At 51.4% G+C, this 19,855-nt stretch overlaps 2 protein-coding genes across 7 annotated transcripts in view; both read right to left on the bottom strand.

Annotated features, from left to right (window-relative positions):
* Positions 1–333: 333 nt before the first annotated feature.
* LOC133763140 (serum amyloid A-1 protein) lies at positions 334–2,851 on the bottom strand. The gene is made up of 4 exons (XM_062196410.1): positions 2,699–2,851; positions 1,464–1,558; positions 1,028–1,166; positions 334–584 (listed from the first exon to the last, which is right to left on the bottom strand). The coding sequence occupies exons 2-4, from the start codon at positions 1,552–1,554 to the stop codon at positions 446–448; spliced, it is 369 nt and encodes a 122-aa protein (XP_062052394.1). The 5' UTR covers positions 1,555–1,558; positions 2,699–2,851; the 3' UTR covers positions 334–445.
* Positions 2,852–16,618: 13,767 nt separating this feature from the next.
* The window catches only part of HPS5 (HPS5 biogenesis of lysosomal organelles complex 2 subunit 2), a 51,035-nt gene continuing 47,798 nt past the window's right edge, over positions 16,619–19,855 (bottom strand). For all 6 annotated transcript variants that reach the window (XR_009866372.1, XM_062196402.1, XM_062196403.1 and 3 more), the window contains 2 exons: positions 19,179–19,449; positions 16,619–17,344 (listed from right to left, as the gene is read on the bottom strand). Coding sequence is in view for 5 of the 6 variants with exons in the window: in XM_062196402.1 (XP_062052386.1) it covers positions 17,284–17,344; positions 19,179–19,449 (332 nt within the window). In the remaining variant the exon portion in view is untranslated. The remainder of the gene's footprint in view (positions 17,345–19,178; positions 19,450–19,855) is intronic.

Genomic DNA, 19,855 nt, shown 5'->3' with positions numbered 1-19,855 from the left:
ACAGAGAGGCAGATAAAGAGAGATCTCCCATCTGCTGGTACACCTCTCAAGTGGCTGCAACAGCCAGAGCTGTGCCGATCTGAAGCCAGGAGCCAGGAGCTTCTTCTGGGTCTCCCATGTGGGTGCAGGGGCCCATCATGCTCCACTGCTTTCCCAGGCCATAGCAGAGAGCTGGATCAGAAGAGGAGCAGCCGAGACTAGAACCAGCGCCTATCTGGGATGCCAGCACTGTAGGCAATGATTTTACCCACTACACTACAGCATCAGCCCCAGTGATCACCTTTTGTACCAGACAGGCAGCCCCCACCACAAAGAACAGCAGAGTTTCAACAGTTTCAGTCTCACAAGCATTTATTAGACACCAGTTGTGTGCCCTCCACCAGCTTCACGCACACGGAACTCAGTTCTCTGGGTCCCAGACCTCAGGTGCAGCAGAGCAGGGAGCTCAGTATTTTTCGGGCAGACCCTTGGGTCGGAAGTGGTTGGGGTTTTTGCCGCTGCGGCCCCATTCGTTGGCAGCCTGGTCGGCTTCCGTGTCCTCTGCTCCGCGGCCCATGAGGCTCTGAAGGTTCTCTCTGGCGTCACTGGAATCCAAGCAGCAGCAAGAGGAGTCAGCGGCAGCCACTGAGCCACAGCCACTCCCCAATCTGCCCTTGGCAAGGTGGGCTCTGAGGGGAGCCCAGGACAGCCCGGGCAGGAGGGGCCAAAGCCCTGACCCTGCTGGGAGAGCCCGCTCAGCCCTGCTGGTCCCTCTTGGGCTGCATGAGCAGCAGAGGGGTGGGGGGTTGGGCATTGCTCGTGGCCCTGGCTTCCCTGTTCAGGAGCAGGTTCACCCAGCTTCCCTGGCCATCCTCAGGGCCCACCATGAGCTCAAGGACTACACTGGGTCAGATGGAGAGGGTGGGCCAGACAGGCAGGGTCAAGGGCGGCCCAGCCCACTGGACCCTGCTCCGGGGCTCATCCCCTGTCAGCCCCAGAGCAGTGAACTCTGCTCACCCAGCCCTGCCCTCCCTGGGAGCCCAGTTACCTGAGCACTTTGGCAGCCCAGACACCCCCAGGGCCCCTTTTGGCAGCGTCATAGTTGCCCCGGGCATGGAAGTACTTGTCAGAATTTTTGTAATTGGCTTCTCTCATGTCGGAGTAGGCTCTCCACATGTCCCATGCCCCTGGAGAAGAAATGCATGGGTAATAGGAAAATCAGGTGCACACAGGGATCCAGAGACAGCTCAGAGAGGAGTCAAAGAATAAATGATCTTCTACTAACTTGGGAACCTATCTACAATCATAACCCCCTGGATACCGTGGGTAGGAGGAGCATTTCTTATTCCTGGGGGACTTCTGCAGGTAACTACCAACAGTCCTTGAGGTGGACACACCTGTGTTGTATTTGACAGTCCACAGTGCTACTTTATGCAACATCATAATTAAGGCTCTTTGGAAGCCATCTCTTCCCTCAGCCTTACCTTGAGTGGCCTCACTGACAAAGGAGAGCCAACGTTGGCTGCTGACTCCCAGGACCAAGGAGCAGAGAAGCAGGCCCAAGAGGAGCTTCATGGTGCTGCAGTGCAAGGAGAGGGTCAGAGAGTCAGTGTCCAGGGACAGGACGGGGGCAGCCCCTGTCACTCTTTAAACTGCAAAGAGAGCTGAGTTGTTTGTTTCCATTGGCATCGCAGTATTTTCACCAAGGAGCTCATGCAGCAGGACCTCACAGCCCTCTACTCTGAACCTAGCATCCCTGAGCCCAGGATTCTCTACAAGGGTCCCAAGGAGGCACTGATGGAGGAAGTGGGAGGTTGGAACCAGACTGTGGCTTTTTTTTTTTTTTTAATGTATTTATTTGAAAGTCAGAGTTACACAGAGAGCAAAGTAGAGGCAGAGAGAGAGAGAGAGAGAGAGAGAGAGAGAGGTCTTCCATCCACTGGTTCACTCCCCCAAATGGCCACAAAGGCCGGAGCTGTGCTGATCAGGAGCTTCTTCCGGGTCTCCCACGTGGGTGCAGGAGCCCAAGGACTTGGGCCATCCTCTACTGCTATCCCAGGCCATAGCAGAGAGCTGGACTGGAAGAGGAGCAACCAGGACAGAATCCGGCGCCCCAACCGGGACTAGAACCCAGGGTGCTAGCGCCACAGGTGGAGGATTAGCCTAGTGAGCAGAGGTGCCGGCCCTAAAACTCATTTTTAAAAGCACTAGTAATTCAGGGCCGGCCTAATGGTATAGTGGGGAAAGCCACCACCTGCAATGCCTGCATCCCATATGGGCACTGGTTCGAGTCCCAGCTGCTCCATTTCCAATCCAACTTTCTGCTACGGCCTGGGAAAGCAGTAGAAGATGACCCAGGTCCTTGGGCCCCTGCACTCACGTAGGAGACCTGGAAGAAGCTCCTGGCTCCTGGCTTTGGATCGGCTCAGCTCTGATCATTGAGGTCATTCGTAGAGTGAACCAGTGGAGAAGGACCTCTCTCTCTGCCTCTGCCTCTCTGTAACACTGCCTTTCAAATAAATAAATCTAATAAAAAGAATTCTGAAAGCACTGGTAATTCACCAGAAAGCATTCCCCACGTGTCTCCTGTGCCCAGCACAGACCTCACAGGATAAACCTAAAGCAGCATAATTATATTTTGAAGGAAATTAACAATCTTGCTGGGCAACAGAAAATAACAATTTTTTTCTAAAGAATCACTCTGTGGAAGAGCCCTCACCTGGGTTCTGGTCGAGCAGAGCTGCGGTCGCTGCCTGCCAATAACAGGAGGCCACCTTTATACCGAGTCTCCCTACTGGGACCCTGCGGAGAAAGCAAAGCCAGCCATGGTGCCTGGGAAAGTCCCTAGGAAAACGCAAGAGACTTCCCGGACACCGGTGGTTGCTTCATTCACAGGTCTCGTCCCCAGTTGTGCAACCTGCGGAGGCCAGGTGGGTGTGCTGTGCCTTGGCGGCCATGGGGGCAGAGAGCAGAAAGGACAGGGGAGCCCCGCAGTGGCCCCAGGGCTGCCAGGAGGTGTGCAGTCCGTGGGTGCTTTTCCAGGCAGGACCTTGCACTCCTACTCATTGCCTCAAGATGGCGCTGCTGGGACAACTGGGTCCCCTGCTTTCATGTCTAAAGTCCTTGAGCTCCAAAGCTGACAGGCTGGTCCCCAGATCTCCTGTGCCCGGCCGCCTCCTTCCTCTGGTCCGTCTCGGGGTTTGGAGCCTGAGCTCTAAGGCGCAGCTACCCATGCTCAGCTGATCTAGCCTGTTAGGAAATGCATCATCTGAGCTTGCTCCTGAGGGGGTCGGTGCAGTAGAAGGGACTTTGCTTCCCCGGCCCAAGCCTGGAGACCCTCGTGGTGGGAGTAAGAGTGTGGTGCCTAATGAGCAGTGCCTGAGTCCCACTCAGGGGAAAGGTGGGGAGAGCTCTTTGTCCCCTGGGGAGGGGGTCCTTGTGTGCAGCCCTGAGACATCACATGGCCCCTCCTGCCCTGCAGCAGCTGGTGGAAGAGCACGGGGATGGGAGAGGCAGTACCCCCACCCAGCACTGGGGAGGCCAGGATGTGAGCAGAGGCGGTGCACACATCAGCTCCCCTGGGCTCCTCCAGTGCAGCCCATCTTCATGCTCTGAGGGCTGGGCCTTTTGGGGTACCCCCCTGGAAATTTCTGGGAAAGGGGCAAGGCCAGGCGGGGATGTGAAGGGGACCCCACAGGCCTGGTAGCAAGTGAGTGGCTCTCATCCAGACAATGGTCTTGTGTTCTGGAACCCTCCCCAGATGCCCTCCCTTGTCTGTATGTCACGCCCTTAGCCCACTGCACGGTCCATTCTAGAACTTGGTTTTCACACACACTCAGGTAAGACAGCTGGTATGGAAAGCTGTAGCATATCATGATCTCCTGGGGTTTATTCTGGGGATCCCAAAATGGTTCACTATCTTTGTGATTTACTCCATCTGTAATGGAGGGAAAATGACATATTTATTTATTATTTTATTTTATATTATTTTATTTTATTTTATTTTATTTTATTTTATTTTTGACAAGCAGAGTGGACAGTGAGAGAGAGACAGAGAGAAAGGTCTTCCTTTCCGTTGGTTCACCCTCCAATGGCCGCTGCGGACGGCGCATCGTGCTGATCTGAAGCCAGGAGCCAGGTGCTTCTCCTGGTCTCCCATGCGGGTGCAGGGCCCAAGCACTTGGGCCATCCTCCACTGCACTCCCGGGCCACAGCAGAGAGCTGGCCTGGAAGAGGGGCAACCGGGACAGAATCTGGCGCTCCAACCAGGACTAGAACCTGGTGTGCCGGCGCCACAAGGCGGAGGATTAGCCTATTGAGCTGCGGCGCCAGCCACGACATATTTATTTTACTAGATATGGAAAACACCTTTCACAATGGCCAACATTTAGTAATGGTAAAGAAAATGGATAACAAAGCAAGAAGAGACCCTTCTAACTTGATAAAAGCTAAGCACCAATGATATTTATCAGCAGATCTCAAACTGCTCCAGGGAACACTAAGGGTCCCTCGTTCTCTTCCAAGCATCTGTGAGGTCAGAATCCCTTTTCTTGTAATACTAAAACACAGTCTTTCCTTTTTTGCTCAGGTTCATTGATAATGTTTTGGACTCCCCACTGCCAGTGGTCTTTAAAGACACAATGACTTATTGGGTCTTGGTGTCAAAGAACACCATATGCTTCCAAAAATGTTACTGCACACTACACATCTGTGCACAGCTGTCTTCACACACAGCTTACCCCCATGATGCATTGCAGCAGACGGAATGCAAATCAGATGTAAGAATCTGCCATCGTCTCTTAATCCAGACACTAAAAGACATTCAAGTATATAAAACCATGTCACCCTTCTTTCCAATTTTTTTGTTGAGGCAAGCTATTTCTCATAACAGTATATTATTTTTGTAGACATTTAGTTGATTTTTTTGTTTTAACAAAACTAACAAATGTTTTCAGATTTCTCATTTTTATATGGTAAATATTTTTGGATAGAATCTCCTTCAATCAACGTTTCTTGAGAACCTGACACATTTTAGAGTGAGGAGGGGTCTGGAGGGAAAGTGTTTGGGAAAGAACGCTCCACAGCAAACAGCAGGTGCAAAGAAGAAACTCCGGTGCCTCTCAAGAAGGCCGTGAACGAGACAAGGGCATCCCCCTCTCACTGCCACTCTTGCACGCACTCCTGGACGACCTGGACAGAGCTAAAGATGAGAAGCATGAAGATGGTAAGACATGGAAGACACGCACCCCCGTGGGGAGACATGGAGGAGGCTCCTGGCTTCAGATTGGCCCAGCCCCAGCTGTTGTGGCTGTTTGTTTCCCGTGGTGATGGGAATTCAGTGTCCCGACTTCTACCGGAAAGGTGTTCTGATGTCATGTCAGGGGACTTGCCGCCAGTTACATGTGAAAAGATGGAATGGGCCAAAGTCCAGGCTTCCGCTGCCAGATGCTCAGGCTACCGTGACCCAAAGCATTCTCCCAAGCCAGACTATGCAATCTGGAATTCCCCCAGCCTCCTTTATTGTGTCCAGGGGCGGCCACATCGCCAGAAGTGAAAGCAGAAACCTGGCGTAGAAAGTGCACCAGCCAAGGCCTGTGTGTCCTGGGTTCTGGCCCTCGAGGGGGCCACTTCTGCTCTGCAGATTCTCCAGCAGGAAGGGGCTTGGAGGTGGATTTTTTTCTTAATGAGTTCAAGAATCATTCTTAGGCAACGTGGTGTACACGTGGGGAAGGATTTAGCTGCAAGAACACAAACGATGAATTCATCAGTAAACAAAGCATCCCCATCCTAGGGAGTACACTTAGATTCTTCCAGGAATTATAGATTTCAAAAAGTACAAGGCCTGGCTTAATAGGCCTGTTGCTTCCAAGGTTGAAAGCTGGGCATCCATTTTAAAAGCTAGCTTCTCAGGCAGGCATTAGGCCCAGCGGTTAGGACGCTCACATTCAGGGGCCAGCGTCTTGGCATAGTGGGTTAAGCTATGTCTGTGACGCTGGCATCCCATATGGGTGCAGGTTCAAGTCCCAGCTGCTCCATTTCCAATACAGCTCCCTGCAAATAAACCTGGGAAAGCAGCGGAAGATGGACCAAGTCTTTGGGCCCCTGCATCCATGTGGGAGACTCAGATGAAGCCCTTGGCTCCTGCCTTTGGCCTGGCCAGCCCCTCAGGTTCTCTCCTTTCCTTCCTGTCTCAGAGAAAGCCCTGTTACACTCAGCAACGCCCTCCCCAGGGGCCCTAAGCTTGTTGTTCCCCATCTTACACCCTCAGTCTCTCCCTCTCTCTCTCCCTCTCTCTCTCTCTCTCAACACCCTTCCTGTGCTCTGCAACCCTTCCTCATTATTCCAGGACTCCTCTGACCTTTCCATCCATCCATCCATCCATTCATTCATTCATTCCGTAGCTCAGCAAGAATCCAGGAAGCAGTGACATCCAACTGCCGACTACGAGCCTGCGTGCTCACAGTATCTGACACCCAGCATCTGACAACACACCCTTCTCTCCTCGCTGGAAAACGAGTCTGCCGTGACAGCAGATGTGCCCAGGGAGGCTGCTCTCGCTCTGATGTCTCATCGTCAGCCAGGGCTGCCCGTCCCGCCACCCCACTACCTCCCTCAAGTTCCCTCACTTTCCCCTCTCCTGGATGACCACAGTTTACTTGCAACACTTCCCCCTTGGTCCTCCTCAGTCGATGACTTGGCTTTCTGTTTTGCAGTCAGAAATGAACTTCCAGCGGCGGGCGTCATGGCAGAGTGGGGAAAGCCGCAGCCTGCAGTGCCAGCATCCTGTGTGCGGGCGCTGGTTCATGTCCCCTGGCTGTTCCGCTTCCCATCTAGCTCCCTGCTAACATGCCCGGGAAAAGCAGCGGAAGATGGCCCAAGAGTTTGGGCCCCTGCACCCACATGGGAAACCCAGATGAAGCTCCTGACCCCCGGCTCCGGCCAGGCTCAGCCCTGGCCACTGTTACTTCTGGGGAGTAAACCAGCGGAGGGAAGATTCTCTCTCTCTCTCTCTCTCTCTCTCTCTCTCTCTCTCTCACTCTAACTTTCAAATGACTAAATAAATCTTTTTTAAAAAAGGAATGAACTTCCAAGGACTCCTACCATCTCCTGCACTGACCCAGTCACATTTATCCCCGGATACTCTGCGTTCTCTCGAGGTTCAAGGGTGACATGGCCACAGCGCTGCCTGAGGCCAGCCTCCAGCTCTGCTCAGATCATGCAGACAAGAGGGAGTCCTGTTGCTGGAGACTGGGACCAAGGTGGAACATCAGCACACTCACAGTGTGATCACACAGTATATCATCAGCACCTCACTCATCAAAAGGCAGGTAAGGCCGCTGCCTGAAGCGCCGGCATCCCATATGAGCACCAGTTCGAGTCCCAGCTGCTCCACTTCCGATCCAGCTCTCTGCTATGGCCTGGGAAAGCAGTAGAAGATGGCCCAAGTCCTGGGGCCCCTGCACCCCTCCCTGTCCTGGGATTCAGCAGCCAGGGCTGATTCTCCTTCATTGGTGAGGCTGTGAGAGGTAAGGCTGAAGGAGGCCTGGCCTCTAGGGGGTTAGAGCCACTGTCTAGGCCACGTTGGCCTATGCAGTGCCAGGTGTCAGAGCGAGGCTGAATGCAAGGCCACAGTTGGCCAGGCAGGTGTGTGCAATACCACATCCTAAGGCTCAGCTGTCACCGGTGTCAGGGACGCATAGAAATCAGCTGGAGAGTGCTAAGAACTGCTGGTTTCCAGGACCCTTCCCACCGACCCTGCAGAGGCTGGGGGAATTGGCTTGAGTGTGGTCTGGTTATCAGGACATGCAGTACCTCTCCAGGCGATCAGAAAATGCAGACACAGCTGAGAACCATGGGCTCAAACCCAGGGCCACGAGCGATGCCCAGCCCTCCCTCTCTCTGCTGCTCCTGCAGCCCAAGGGGGACCAGAGGAGACTGAGAATGTTTACATTGTGTTGTTCTTTGAGGTGGGACTGCTGTTGGGTACAAAGGGTATCAGTGAATACCACGGTGAAGGTCAATGCTGGGCCTGAGTGTTTGGCTAGGGGGAGAGGACCTCAGTGTCACACAGGAACACCTGCACCAACCCCTCCAGAATCAGACCTGCCGGCCTCTCCAGGTCCATGTGGCTGCACTGCTGTCACGTGCAGGCCTCCTCCCTCCTCACCCCTGCCGGCAGTACCCAGGCTCCTTCTGGGCCCTCAGGGTCTTGGTTCTCAGCGAGCTCTCCTGTGCGTGGAGAACTGGACTGTGGAATCCCGCTCTGCTATGGCCGCCTTCCCGATCGCCTGTTCGTTTCTCTGCATGGTAATCCGTTTCCTTCCATTCCATCTAGAAATGCCGTCAAAACAATTTCCCTCTCCTCTAATTACAGCCACTCAGGTAGAATTTCCCAGGAGCCAGGCCTGTCAGGAAAGCTAGGCCTAGGGACAAAATCAGGACCAGATGTCAGGAGACTTGTGCTGTCTTTGGCAGGTTCAGTGTCCTTGAGAGAAGTCCCTCTCTTCCTGAGCCCTTCCAAAGACGGGAGCCTGCAGCATGGCATTTCCTACTAAACAACAACAACAACAATGACTAAACCCATGGCCATCGATATTAGTGATTTGGGTTGATTCAAGCACAGAAATTATAACTCTCTGATTCATAAATTACTGATTAAACCAACCTTCTTTGTTTCTTTTTTTATAATTTATTTATTTATTTGAAAGGTAGAGTTATAAACTGAGAGAGAGACAGAGAGAAAGGTCTGGCTCCAAAGCCAAGAGCCAGGTGCTTCCTCCTGGTCTCCCATGCGGGTGCAGGGCCCAAGCACTTGGGCCATCCTCCACTGCCCTCCCGGGCCACAGCAGAGAGCTGGACTGGAAGAGGAGCAACCGGACTAGAACCTGGTGCCCATATGGGATGCCAGCGCCGCAGGTGGAGGATTAGCCAAGTGAGCCACAGCGCCGACCTCTCTTTGTTTCTTTTTAAAGCAAACACTACAGTTCTAAGAAGTAAAAGAAGGTGGATTGTTAGAGCTGGTCGGTGGACTTCTCTGTCCAGGTATTATTTAAGGAGTCCCGTGCTGGCGTTCTAACTTTCACAGCTACAGAAACTTGGAAAACGTACTTTATCCAGTCTTAGCCTCCTTTCTCTTCCCTTTGCTTGCCTTCTCTTCATTTCACAAAAATCCAGAACTTTAGTACTTGCAACGGACATGTAACCACGGAGCTTCTTCGGGGTCTCCCACGCAGGTGCAGGGGCCCAAGGTGTTGGGCCATCTTCTACTGCTTCCCCAGGGCATAGCAGAGAGCTGGATTGGAAGGGGAACAGCCAGGACTTGAACCGGCACCCATAAGACTTGAACCGGCACCCATAAGGGATGCCAGCACTGCAGGCAGCGGCTTTACCCGCTACGCCACAGTGTCGCCTCAATTCCATTTTCAAAGTAAAAGTGTATGCCAGAAATTAATTTATTAATTTTGAGTTCCAAATCCACCCTTCTCTCTGGTTGTGGTAACTTGAGCTGAACCCTGTAAACATTTCTCGTTCGCCAGTTGGGCAAGATGCTCATCTTTGTCAGCAGAGGGCGCTAGAGGGCGAGGCAGGAAACAAAACCTTTTCTTCCTGCTCTTGTGTGCTTGGCTTCCTTCTGGTTCCTGTGGGGCAAGACGTCTCAGGGCAGCAACCTCGGTGGCGCTTGTTGTGGGGGCTTTCACTGGTATTCCAAGGCTGGGGCAGCTTCTCGGTGGGTTCGGAGGCACCTTGCCTGGCTTCCCACCAAGTTCAGCAGCGTCCTGCCTCCTACCCCTGCGTGAACAAATTTCCAGTGAATTTGCAGGGAATCCCAGCCGCGTGCATGCCCACTGAATTCTGCCCCCCTGAGCACGTTGTGTGGATATCTCCCGGGGTGGGGGCTTGCATGTCGCCTTTGGCCTGTGTCATGCAGCAAACAGCACCTGTGACCGCCACGCGCCTTCCAACACGGTGTGGTGCAAACCTCAGCCTGCCAGCGTCCTTTCCCACGTTGCTTCCTTCCTGTCTTCTGGATGCCCTAGGAGCCAACCTCCTGCTGCTGGTTAAGAATTCTTTATGTCAGACTCTCCCTCTTGAATGTCTCCGACTCCTGACTGGCCCATGAGTGGTAAAGGCGTCTCCAATGTCCTGGGCACTTTATACGCGTCTCTCACTTCATATCTGCAGCAACGCAGATCAACTCTCACCCCTCACCCACCCACCTCCGACCCCGGGCACCCTGGGCCTCTGCGGTGATTTCATTGCCATTCCCAGACTCCCTGTGTCCTGAAGGGACCCCCCGCCAGCTGTGGCTTTCCCCTTCTCTGCCACCACGTCCTGTCCCGCAGCGGCTTCTTTCCGTTAGGCGTTGGGAAAGCCAATCCCACGAGTCTTGGCAGTTGATCCTCTGGTACCATCAATGCCATCTCCTATCTCTAATCCAATTCTTATCCTGTTCCTTTTCATTCTACCTAGAGTGGCTCTCCTGATAGTTTCCCTCATCTTTGGCCCAACTTTGAATTCAGAACCAAGTGTAAATCACACTTCCTCCAAGAGCCTTCCCAGTAACCATGCATCGCATTCTGGGGTGGAGTTTGTGACTTCCAACCACTCAGTTCACACCTGCTGACTCATCTGTACCCCACGCTCTACGACCTAATTCTTTTATACGTGTTGGTTCCCTGCTAGCTTTAAGGCCTTCTAACATAACTCACATTTGAACAGTAACTTACATAGTATTTTCCTGCAAAACTTTTCATTCCCTCATTTGACAACGTTTATTGTTCCAAGTGGGAAGTGAGATATGTAGATAGACACTCACAACGTATCTTAATAAGGACCTCAACAGGGGCACATGCTGGTAGCAATTCAAACGTTGCAGAGGTGTGGGAAGCCAGTGAATAATAATTATAGGGGCCGGCACAGTGGAGTAGCAGGTAAAGCCGACACCTGCAGTGCCGGCATCCCATATCAGCACTGGTTCAAGTCCTGGCTGCTCCACTTACAATCCAGCTCTCTGCTATGGCCTGGGAAAGCAGTAGAAGATGGCCCAAGTGCTTGGGCTCCTGCACCCATGTGGGAGACCTGGAAGAAGCTCCTGGCTCCTGGCTTCGGATCAGCTCAGCTCCAGCAGTCGTGGCTATTTGGGGAGTGAACCGGCAAATGGAAGATCTCTCTTTCTCTCTTTTTCTCTCTCTCTCTCTCCCTCTCTGCATTTCTGTAACTCTGCCTTTCAAATAAATAAATAAATCTTTTAAAAAATTATAATAGCAGGCGCCGCAGCTCACTAGGCTAATCCTCTTCCTGCGGCGCCGGCACACCGGGTTCTAGTCCCGGTTGGGGCTCCGGATTCTATCCCGGTTGCCCCTCTTCCAGGCCAGCTCTCTGCTGTGGCCCAGGAAGGCAGTGGAGGATGGCCCAAGTGCTTGGGCCCTGCACCCACATGGGAGACCAGGAGAAGCACCTGGCTCCTGGCTTCGGATCAGCGCGGTGCTCCGGCCACAGCGGCCATTGTGGGGTGAACCAGAGGATGGAAGACCTCTCTCTCTCTCTGCCTCTCCTCTCTCTGTGTAACTCTGCCTTTCAAATAAATAAATAAATCTTAAAAAGAAAACATTTAGAAATGAAGGGACTGACTGTGTGTTAGACTGGGAAATAGAGGGCGGTAAAATACACTTGGCTGCCAAGAGCAGGAGGGAGGTGAGTAACCGGGAAAGGCAGGGAAATGTACATCATCATGGACTTATGTAATGAATGGACGTAAATCTTGTGGTCCCACACTTGCAGGGGAGCACAGAGCTCCCTAGGACACCGAGGGAGTCTGGGAAATCTACTGGGCTTCCGGAGGTCTAGGGACACGGTGGCATTCCTAACGGCAAGACTCCATCTGTTACACACCTCCCAATGTTTTGCCAAGAATAACTTCTTTTTGTTTTCTTACTATAAAAGGACTTTTTGAGAATTTGGGATACAAGGGTACCATGATGACTGCTCGGGTTAGGGGAATCCAAGGAACGCAGGAATCTTATGCCCAACCAGAACCGACAAGGTCTCTGATGGAGACAAGTTACAGCAACTTCATTGTTAGCTGGGGTTTGGCCTCCAAGTTCAAAGCAGAACTGCGGTAAGCTGGGCTGCACGGCGTGGTCTGCGCTAGAAGCGCGAGGTCTTCTTCCTAATTCCAGACCCAGTCTCCAGCCCCAGATCAGAAGGGCCATTTCACCAGCAGCCAGGAGCCTTGGAGGAGGGGAGCCACAGAGCCCGAGTTTGTGCTTGACCCAGCCGGAGCCAAGTTCCCACCGCACACCCCACAGGTTTTTTCCAACATTACTCAAGGCTAAAGAAACGGAGAACAGAGCAAGCTCTGAGGCTTGCCCTCTTCCACTTCCTTCAGTGCGGTTCAGGGTACAGTGCTGTTACCAAGGATACTGCAAAATACAGAAGCTTAAAGACACAGACACTTAGGCTTCACTTCACGGTTCGTGCAGGTACTCCAGCTGCCAGGCACTCCTGCTTCCTAACACCTTTCAGTTTCCTGCACGTTGTGGTGGAACCGCACAGTGAACTGAACCTGGCTACTCAGAGTCTGAGCCGAAGACAGAAACATCTCATAAGCAATGTAAAATCTCAGGCTAGACCCTGGGTGTACTGTGGTAGTCAGTAATTTGTGGGTACCGGTGCAAAATAAAAACGTGGGGACCCTTGTCTCAAAATTAAGAATTTCAAGAGAAATTGAAACCAAGCAAGGAGCCCTGAGCAAATGCACAGGCCCCAAAGTCATGCAGCCTGATGTTTTACCAGGAAGTGGCCCAGCCCAGGGGATCCAAAGCACTGATACTGGGGCAGGTGTTTGGCCTAACAGCTACAATACTGCTTAGGATGCCCACGTTCCGTATCGAATGCCTGGCTTGGATGCCCGGCTCCACTCCTGACTAATGCACATCAGGACAGTGACGATGGCTCAAGTGATTGGGTTCCTGCCACCCGTGTGGGAGACCTGGATCGAGCTTCCAGCTCCTGGCCTTGGCCTAGCCTGGCCCTGGTGGGCATTTGGAGAGCGAACCAGCAGACGGGAGCTCACTCTCTCTGCCTCTCAAATTAATACACAAATCACTGCTGCGGTGCCACTAAACTCAGGTTTTGCCTACTTGTGTCAGATACGGGTAGTGCCTGCCTCACTAGGGGAATGCATTAACTTGGTTGACAGTAAGTGCAGAGTCACCTGCCTGGAGCTACTACAAGCAGGGCGAGATGGAAAACTGGCTGTCTGGAAGAAAGTCCTCTGTGTTAAGAACACAGCAGTGCTAAACCCTCTAGGAAGAACTACGTGGCAGGCTCATCTGGGGGAGCTCTGCTTTCAATGTTATCACTTCCACTTATGAAGGTAATGTGAAAACCTGGTTTCAGCTGTGACTTCAATTTCAGTACCGTTCTTGGCAGTGTGTGTGTGTGTGTGTGTTGGGGAGGGGCTGGGAGGCAGATTTTAACCCTTTGTTCTACCACATGCCATACAGAACCTGAAGGAACGGACAGGAGGAGGAGGATCTCAGCAGGTGGGCACTGGGTAAAAGTTAATGTCAGGATTGAGCAAGACTTAACCCGAGAGAACAGTGTTCAGGAAGTTTCCAAAAGTCAGAGGATTTAGGATGAGGAATAAACTTAGGATCTGAGACTAAGAAAAACAGTTGAGAAACAAGTCATGGTGGGCCTTAAAAGTGAAACTCGCTGGCGCCACGGCTCACTAGGCTAATCCTCTGCCTTGCGGCGCCGGCACACCGGGTTCTAGTCCCGGTCAGGGCGCCGGATTCTGTCCTGGTTGCTCCTCTTCCTGTCCAGCTCTTTGCCGTGGCCCGGGAGTGCAGTGGAGGATGGCCCAAGTGCTTGGGCCCTGCACCCCATGGGAGACCAGGAGAAGCACCTGGCTCCTGCCTTCGGACCAGCACAGTGTGCTGGCCGCAGTGGCCACTGGGGGGTAAACCAATGGAAGGAAGACCTTTCTCTCTGTCTCTCACTGTCCACTCTGCCTGACCAAAAAAAAAAAAAAAAAAAAAATGAAGCTCAAGGAGCTGGCATCGTGGTGCAGCAAGTTAAGCCGCTGTCTGTGATGCTGGCATCCCATACCTGAGCACCAGTTCAAGTCTTGGCTGCTCTGCATCTGAGCCAGCTCCCTGTTAATGCACTTGGAAAAGCTGCATACGATGGCCCCCTGCCACCCATGTGGGAGATCCAGATAGAGTTCCAGGCTCCTATTTCAGCCTGGCTCAACCTTGCCTGCTGGGTCCATTTGGGGAACGCATCAGTGGACAGAAGATCTATCTCTCCTTCTCTATCATTGTCCCCTTCAAACAGATAAATCTAAAAAAAAAAAGAAAGAAAGAAAGAAAGAAAGAAAGAAAGAAAGAAAGAAAGAAAGAAAGAAAGAAGAAAGAAAGAAGAAAGAAAGAAAGAAAGAAAGAAAGAAAGAAAGAAAGAAAGAAAGAAAGAAAGAAAGAAAGAAAGAGAAAGTTGAGGCTCAAAGGTTTGGACTTGATTCTGAGAGCGAAGGGAGCCGCTGGGAGTTCTTATCGACAGCGTGTAATTAAGGCGGTGCCTACCATGGACAAGGATCCTGGCAGTGGATCTACAGTTAACTTCCCATGAGACCAAGACAGTCACTTCCCCAGAGGCCTCGGCCTATCTGTAAACGAGGATAAGGCTATTATCTAAAGCTAGGAACAGGATCGGGGAGTGAGCAGCAAGTGGAGGGAAGTTAAAGTTAGTTCCTCGATCCTGGGCCGGGGACAGGACCCCTGGGACGTGTATTTGAACAAGCCACTGCGGTGTTTTGGTGTGTACAGGTTTGTGACCCCCTAGCCGGGTGATGCTCCAGGTCATCTGCATGCTGGCGTGCTGATTGTCTGGTGGCAGGGGGAGGTCGGTGTTTAGGGGTGAGGACTGAAAGGTCACTGGACCTGCAGCAATGGTCTAGGAAAGAAGTAGTGGGCTGGGAACGGAGACGGGGGAAAATCTCTAATGGAACAGCCAAACAGCAGAGAGTTGATTTACTTAGGACTTAGAAAGCTAAAGGAAGGGGAAGAGGCAAGGTTCATCGCAAGGTCTGAGCCTTGAGCAGGACAGGGACAGACTCCACACGCACTAGGAAATTAGCCCTGGCAGCCTTGGTCTCCCCGCTCACCGGCTCATGTGAACCCAATGTCTGCGGACGTGATCGCTGCCAGGTGAAGCGGTGACATCCCAAACCTCGCGCACGACAGCTGACATTACGGCCTGTTCACCGCGTCACAGCTCTGTGCTCCACGCTTGTGTGCCAGAGGCTGTGCCACAGGCTTCAGTCGTGCGGAGTCCCTGAGCTCCTCAGGACGAGTGCTACCATGATTCTCATTTTCCACAGGCGAAAGCAACCACTTAGTGAAAAACCTGCCTTCCTCAAGTTCACTTAGGGAAAGAAACAGATGCTCAAATCCTTGGCAGTCTGCCTCAGAACGCAAACTCTCGGCCACTCCGCCGCCCAGCAGCACTGCTGAACAGGGGTCAGGCCCCGAGACACGGCAAAGTGGGGCAACCGTGAATCAGTCTGTGTGGAATTTTTAGGTAACTGACACATACAGGTTCTTTTCGAAAACACTGCCTAATATTCAAATAGACTATCCAAGCTTACATATTTCAGGGGATTTTTTTGTTTGTTTGACTTGGAAAGTAAATTCAAGTCATGTTTTTGTTGCTTATGCTAGAAATTTCTCTCTGTACCCTTTGGCAAATGAGGATTACTGTGCCCTGAGCTGGTCTGTCAGGAAATGATTGCACAATCCTGCCAGTTCTTGCTGTCTGCTTGTCATGAGGTTTTTCCTCTGGGCCCTGTTTTTGTCACCACCTAAGGACCAAAGCTGACAGGGAGAGAAGGGCCCTCATGCCGTATCAGCCCAAGCTCAGTCAACAAAATCCAATATAGCCAAACTCGGCTGATCCAAGTGGGAAGGTTGTCCACGCTTCCCAAAATTCCAATCAGCTCTGCAAAACCTCCTTTCCTGGAAGATCTCTTCAGCCCATCTGGTCACATCAGATCCTCGTTGTCACGTTAAGTACGTGCCCATGTTCTCTGGTTGTGTCATTAATGAAATACAGCTCTTGGCCTTCTGCACAGTGAGTTTACCCCTCATCTCCCTGCAAATTGCTCATGATGAGCCCCTTTATACATTCTGTTCCAAAGAAAACTTGAATCAGATTTTACACTTACAGTGAATATAACACGCTAGATTAAAGTACAGGAGCCTGGGGCCCGTGCTGTGGAGCAGCGGGTTAATGCCCTGGCCTGAAGCACCATCATCCCATGTGGCCACCTGCTCAAGACCTGGATGCTCCACTTCCGATCCAGCTCTCTGCTATAGCCTGGGAAAGCAGTAGAAGATGGCCCAAGTCCTTGGGCCCCTGCACCCATGTGGGAGACCCAGAAGAGGCTCCTGACTCCTGGCTTCGGATTGGCACAGCTCCGGCTGTTGCGGCCAGTTGGAGAGTGAACCATAGGATGGAGGACCTCTGTCTGCCTCTCCTCTCTCTGTGTAACTCTAACTTTCAAATAAATAAATAAATCTTTAAAAGAAAAGTAAAGTAAAGGAGCCTGACAAACGACAGTCAGCTTAAACTGCACACGCACTTACACAGCCTTTATTGGCACTCAGCTTTTATTGTGGCTTTTTAAAAATAATCTTTTAAAGTGCACGATTCTTTTGAGAATCATTAGAGATAACACATGTCCAGTAATTAATCAGTCAGTTCTATACTGGTTCAGATTACAAAATGTCAAATACTGGGGGGAAACATTAAATTAGTTCAACTTAGATAGGAGACCATTTTATTTAAATATAATTTGAAACTTCAGTGCTTCGCTTGTTTTACATGTGAATTCCATTATACCAAGTCCTACTTCAGTAATTTCTACATGGCCCTAGACAAGATAAAACAAGAATTCAACTCCAGTCAATAGCATTAGCTGCCTTCCCGTGACTAATGCAAGGGACACAGTAGGACAAGAATTCCCCCAGACCACGAGTGACAGCAAGTCACACTGGAGTTCAGAATAAATACTACACAGCTGTGAATATTCACACTCCTTTCAAAATCCAACCGTGGTTGGTAACTGTTGAGGTCCCAGAGCCACAAATGGCAAGGCTACAGACACTGGAAAAAGGGGCCCTAAAAACGTGGCAGGGGTGTGGTGGTGCCTTCCTTTCTGTAACAGACGCATCCAGAAGGTTGAGGAGCATGACTCCAGCCTTCCCAAGATGTCAGGAAATCCTGCCGAATCTTCTTCCACTAGGCCTGCTGAGACCACAGAAACCGATCACATTTTTCGAGCATGCTTTGTATCAAGGCCCTGCAATCCCAAAGAAAGGAAACAAGCAAATTGAGGTGCGACTGTTCATTCTTCACAAAAAACTTACAACCCACAAAGACCTGGAGGATTCCAAAGTTTGACTGACTGTGCATCAAAACCACAATCAACAGAGTGAAAAGCCAACTCCCAGAGTGGGAGAAAATAGTTATTATATACCTTATAAGGGGTGAACACTCAGAATCTAAAATAACTCCTACAACAAAAATAATAATCATCAAATAATTCTGATTTTAAAATGGACAGAGAGGGAGGGGTGTGGTGCAGAGGTTAAGCCACCCCACCCACACTGGCGTGATGGTTCAATTCAGCTCCTGCTAAGGCATCCTGGAGGGAGCAGATGACGGATCAAGTGCGTGGGCTCCGGTAACCCGTGTGGGAAACCCAGATGGCCTGGCTACTTACAGGCATTTGGGGAGTAAGTCAGTAGATGGAAGATCTCTTTCACTCACTCTCTCAATCTCTCACTCTGCCTTTCAAGTAGATGAAAATAAACACAAAAAACAAATGGACAGAGGACTTGCATAGGTATTTCTCCAAAGATGATATACAAATGGTCACCAGGCATAGGAAAAGATGCTCAGCACCAGTTATCCTTTGGAAAATGGAACTCAAAACCACAATGAGGTTACTCCATACTCACTAGGTAGTTAGTGTATAAAAAAGAAGTGTTGGCTGGCGCCGTGGCTTAACAGGCTAATCCTCCGCCTTGCGGCGCCGGCACACCGGGTTCTAGTCCCGGCTGGGGCGCCGGAGTCTATCCCGGTTGCCCCTCTTCCAGGCCAGCTCTCTGCTATGGCCCAGGAAGGCAGTGGAGGATGGCCCAAGTCCTTGGGCCCTGCACCCGCATGGGAGACCAGGAGAAGCACCTGGCTCCTGGCTTCGGATTGGCGAGATGCACCAGCCGCAGCAGCCATTGGAGGGTGAACCAATGGCAAAAAGGAAGACCTTTCTCTCTGTCTCTCTCTCACTGTCCACTCTGTCTGTCAAAAAAAAAAAAAAGTGTTGGCAAGCGTGGGGAGAAACTGGTAGGAACCTAAGAAGGTGCAGCAGTCTCTATGGGACACATCATGATGCCTCGGCAAAAAATTAAAAGATTACCATAGGGTCCAGCACTATCACTTCTGAGTATACACCCAAAAGAACTGAAAGCAGGGTCTCAAAGAGATGTTCATATGCCAGCATTACAGCACAAAAGCCACGAAGTGGCAGCAACCCAAAACAAAATGTTTCTGGCAAATTCTGACACCCGCTACGCCACGGATGATTTGAGGGCATCATGGTAAGTCAAATGCACCAGTCACACGAAAGACAAATACGTATGATTTAGGCGAGGCAGGCAGAACGTCAGCTTCACAGAAACAGAAAGCACAGTGGAGGCTGCCAGCGCCGGGGGAGGAGGCCGGAGGAGTTGCTGTTTATCGAGTGTGGAAAGAGTTCTGGAGACTGGCTGCCCAGCAGCACTTAACGGTACTGACTGGCTAAGATGGCCAAGTCTATTTACTGTGTATTTGTCACAATAAAAAAAATACTTGACTGAGACAATGAGATGTCAAGCACCAATAATATTCTTACAGGATCGAGTCCACTTCAGACGTGGGTACTCACGTTAACCCGGGGTCTTGGTCATGACGCTGAACGAACTATTACTTTAGCCTCTTTCCTTAGTCAGCTCGATCACCGGGTGAGTCTCTGTCTCCTCACCTGTCAGTAAGGGCTCGGGGCTGGACGGTGCCTACACTCCCATCTGCCTCTCCCACTGGGTGGGGCTCTACAGTCTCAAGCACTGAGGGGAGAGCGGGACAGACTGTATTACCTCTGTCTTTTCTCGGCAATCCTCAGGATATCACAGGTTCTGGTGAACTTTTCCGACAATTCAGAGGCCAGACCACATTCCTGCAGCAGTGACCAGGCCCGGTCTGGGCCCATGGCCTTGGCTAAGAGGAGTGCCACGTTCTCCACGTTCATGGGGGAAGGCCCATCGCTGAGGCTCCCATTTAGCGACTCCTCGGGGGCTTGCCTTGTGCTCTTGTTCCGTACGAGATGGAGAAGCAGCTTCCATTCCTCCGTAGTCTCTGGGATCCAACCTACACAGTGCACAGAATCGGCATTGGCCCTGACGGCTCAGCACACCGCCTGCAACAGGACAGCTCCAAGCCATCTGTGAAAGCACTCCGTATTAAAACATAAAGGTATTCAATAGCATCATCTCATCGCCCTAACACCAAAGTTGTTTTCTAAACGTTCACGGGATAAATGGTTCACAATAACTAAAGAGAAGCCATGAAATTAGCTTGCGAACGCTTTCACTCAGTAATTACCCACTGCAAACTCTGTGCCAGGAGCTAGATATGCACTGATGAACCAAGCAGGCACACTCCCTGCACCCCGCGGAGCTTACAGTCTGGCAAAGGTGACAGAAATTAAACACACATATAAATATGCATTTCGTATCCGTGCTAAGAACCATGATGGAGCCGGCGCCGCAGCTCA

The sequence above is a fragment of the Lepus europaeus genome, chromosome 7 (genome assembly GCF_033115175.1).
Source record: "Lepus europaeus isolate LE1 chromosome 7, mLepTim1.pri, whole genome shotgun sequence".
Classification (NCBI taxonomy): domain Eukaryota; kingdom Metazoa; phylum Chordata; class Mammalia; order Lagomorpha; family Leporidae; genus Lepus; species Lepus europaeus.
Note: the sequence above shows the minus strand (reverse complement) of the source record. Positions and strands in the feature narration are given on the sequence as shown.

Excerpts from the sequence above, each read along its gene's own strand:
- LOC133763140 (XM_062196410.1), bottom strand. The coding sequence starts at position 1,554 with ATGAAGCTCCTCTTGGGCCTGCTTCTCTGCTCCTTGGTCCTGGGAGTC. Across the intron at positions 1,167-1,463 it reads TGTCAGTGAGGCCACTCAAG|GGGCATGGGACATGTGGAGA; the intron begins GTAAGGCTGAGG and ends TTTCTTCTCCAG. Across the intron at positions 585-1,027 it reads TGGGCTGCCAAAGTGCTCAG|TGACGCCAGAGAGAACCTTC; the intron begins GTAACTGGGCTC and ends CTTGGATTCCAG.